We start from the raw sequence: 1,652 nt of genomic DNA, 5'->3' as shown, positions 1-1,652 counted from the left end.
AATGCATCTCCTCACGATGCTTTACTGACTTGTGGATCAGATCTTTAGGTCAAAGGCTCCGGATGTAGCTCCTTAAGAAAACCACCTGCTTCAGTTTGGGCACCTGGACAGTATCACAGCCCTCACACAAATCGAATGAGATTTGTGTGGCGCATATGTATCTGGTGCTTTCTTGTACCAATATTTATGTGTTCAAGTAAATGAATAAATAGACCAACGTTTTTTAAAAATAATAAATTGTAAAATGAAATAGTTACCATTAAAATTTTAGCATTACGACTACCAACTTGACGTTGACTATTGGCAATAGTTTTTTCACTTAATTCAATTGGCAGGTCTTTTTTATCATAAATAAGAACTTCAATTAAATGATCTAAATTTAATTCTTCTTGTGATTGCTAAAATTTGAAAAGATAACAAATTAAAATATAAATATTAGTATCAGAGAAGAGGTTTTGTGGAGATGGTAGTTGATGGGTCCATTGAATCTAGATCATCATGGAAAACCTGGAAGCACTGGATAGTTGTTTCGTCCTTGAATTGGATTCCTCAGCAGTGTGTTTACAAGTGTGATGTGGGTTATTTATATTGACATAAGTAGTATATGGTGATGGTCAGGCATAGAATGTATTTCGGTAGAAGATTAATAAGGAAAGATGGGGAACAAAACGCAGTTGGTATGGAAATGTATGAAAAAGAAAATGGGAGACGATGGACTGATATTTGCAGAAGGGACAGTGAAGATTGAGACAATTGATTGTTATTTTGTAAATTAACTGTTGACTGTATGGTTATCAGAATTTAGTGAGATAGTCCGTAATTTTGGTGTCAAATACATTCGATTGTCCACACCCGTGTTCTGTTCACCGCACTAGGACATAACGGCCGTCCAGTGTTTCCAGGTTTTCCATGATGGTCTGGTTTTAATTTACTCATGAACTTAACTATTAAACAGATATTAGTCATTAAAAAAAGAGATGATAAACTTATTACCGTGTGTATGCTAGTATAAACTGCTTCGATAAAGTCAGATACAAGGATGAAACAACATATATATAAGCAAACAATATTGTTTTAGATTAGATCCTCATCAGGTTTTACTCTGAACATTAGTGAACGCCTCCCTTCTTGGTTAGGAAGAGGTACTGTCAAGACAATAAACAGCTCGGTTCCACCACACTTGATCGATAGCGATCATGTAGTAGAAAGAAATAGGTCAATTAAAGTTATTTATCGTACTTGTACTAGTTTTCTTTATGGGCTTCGATCTCATCTCATACACAAAGCAGAAGCCAAAGGAATTCGAGCTAACAATCCAAGTCTTTGTGTTCATAAAAAATTTGTAACACCTTTATCTCTTCCTTGGCCTTAGTGAGTGATTTTATTGATTATTATTTTCCATACTCTATCTTCGTTTATTTTTCTTCATCCCCTCTTCCCCTTCTCTTTTCTTAAATATACCCTTCACGGTCCAATTATCTGAACACTTCTTATGACATAATCTTATAATTTTTATGAATGTTATTTCAGTGTCTATATTTTTCTGATCATTGATTTATTCGCCATTATGTAACATGGATTAAGGCCTTTATTATTCTTATCAGATCTAGTACACCTGTCATCAGCGAGAAAGATTATGCCTCTTCTATGAA

General features: G+C 34.4%; 1 protein-coding gene across 1 annotated transcript in view; it reads right to left on the bottom strand.

The window, feature by feature from the left end:
* Smp_210990 (putative protein phosphatase-1) overlaps positions 1-260 on the bottom strand; it is a gene marked incomplete at both ends in the record, with an annotated part of 9,170 nt that extends 8,910 nt beyond the window's left edge. The window contains one exon of the mRNA XM_018797818.1: positions 219-260. Coding sequence (XP_018652823.1) covers positions 219-260 — 42 coding nt within the window. The remainder of the gene's footprint in view (positions 1-218) is intronic.
* Positions 261-1,652: the final 1,392 nt, after the last annotated feature.

The sequence above is a fragment of the Schistosoma mansoni genome, chromosome 5, assembly GCF_000237925.1.
Source record: "Schistosoma mansoni strain Puerto Rico chromosome 5, complete genome".
NCBI lineage: Eukaryota > Metazoa > Platyhelminthes > Trematoda > Strigeidida > Schistosomatidae > Schistosoma > Schistosoma mansoni.
Note: the sequence above shows the minus strand (reverse complement) of the source record. Positions and strands in the feature narration are given on the sequence as shown.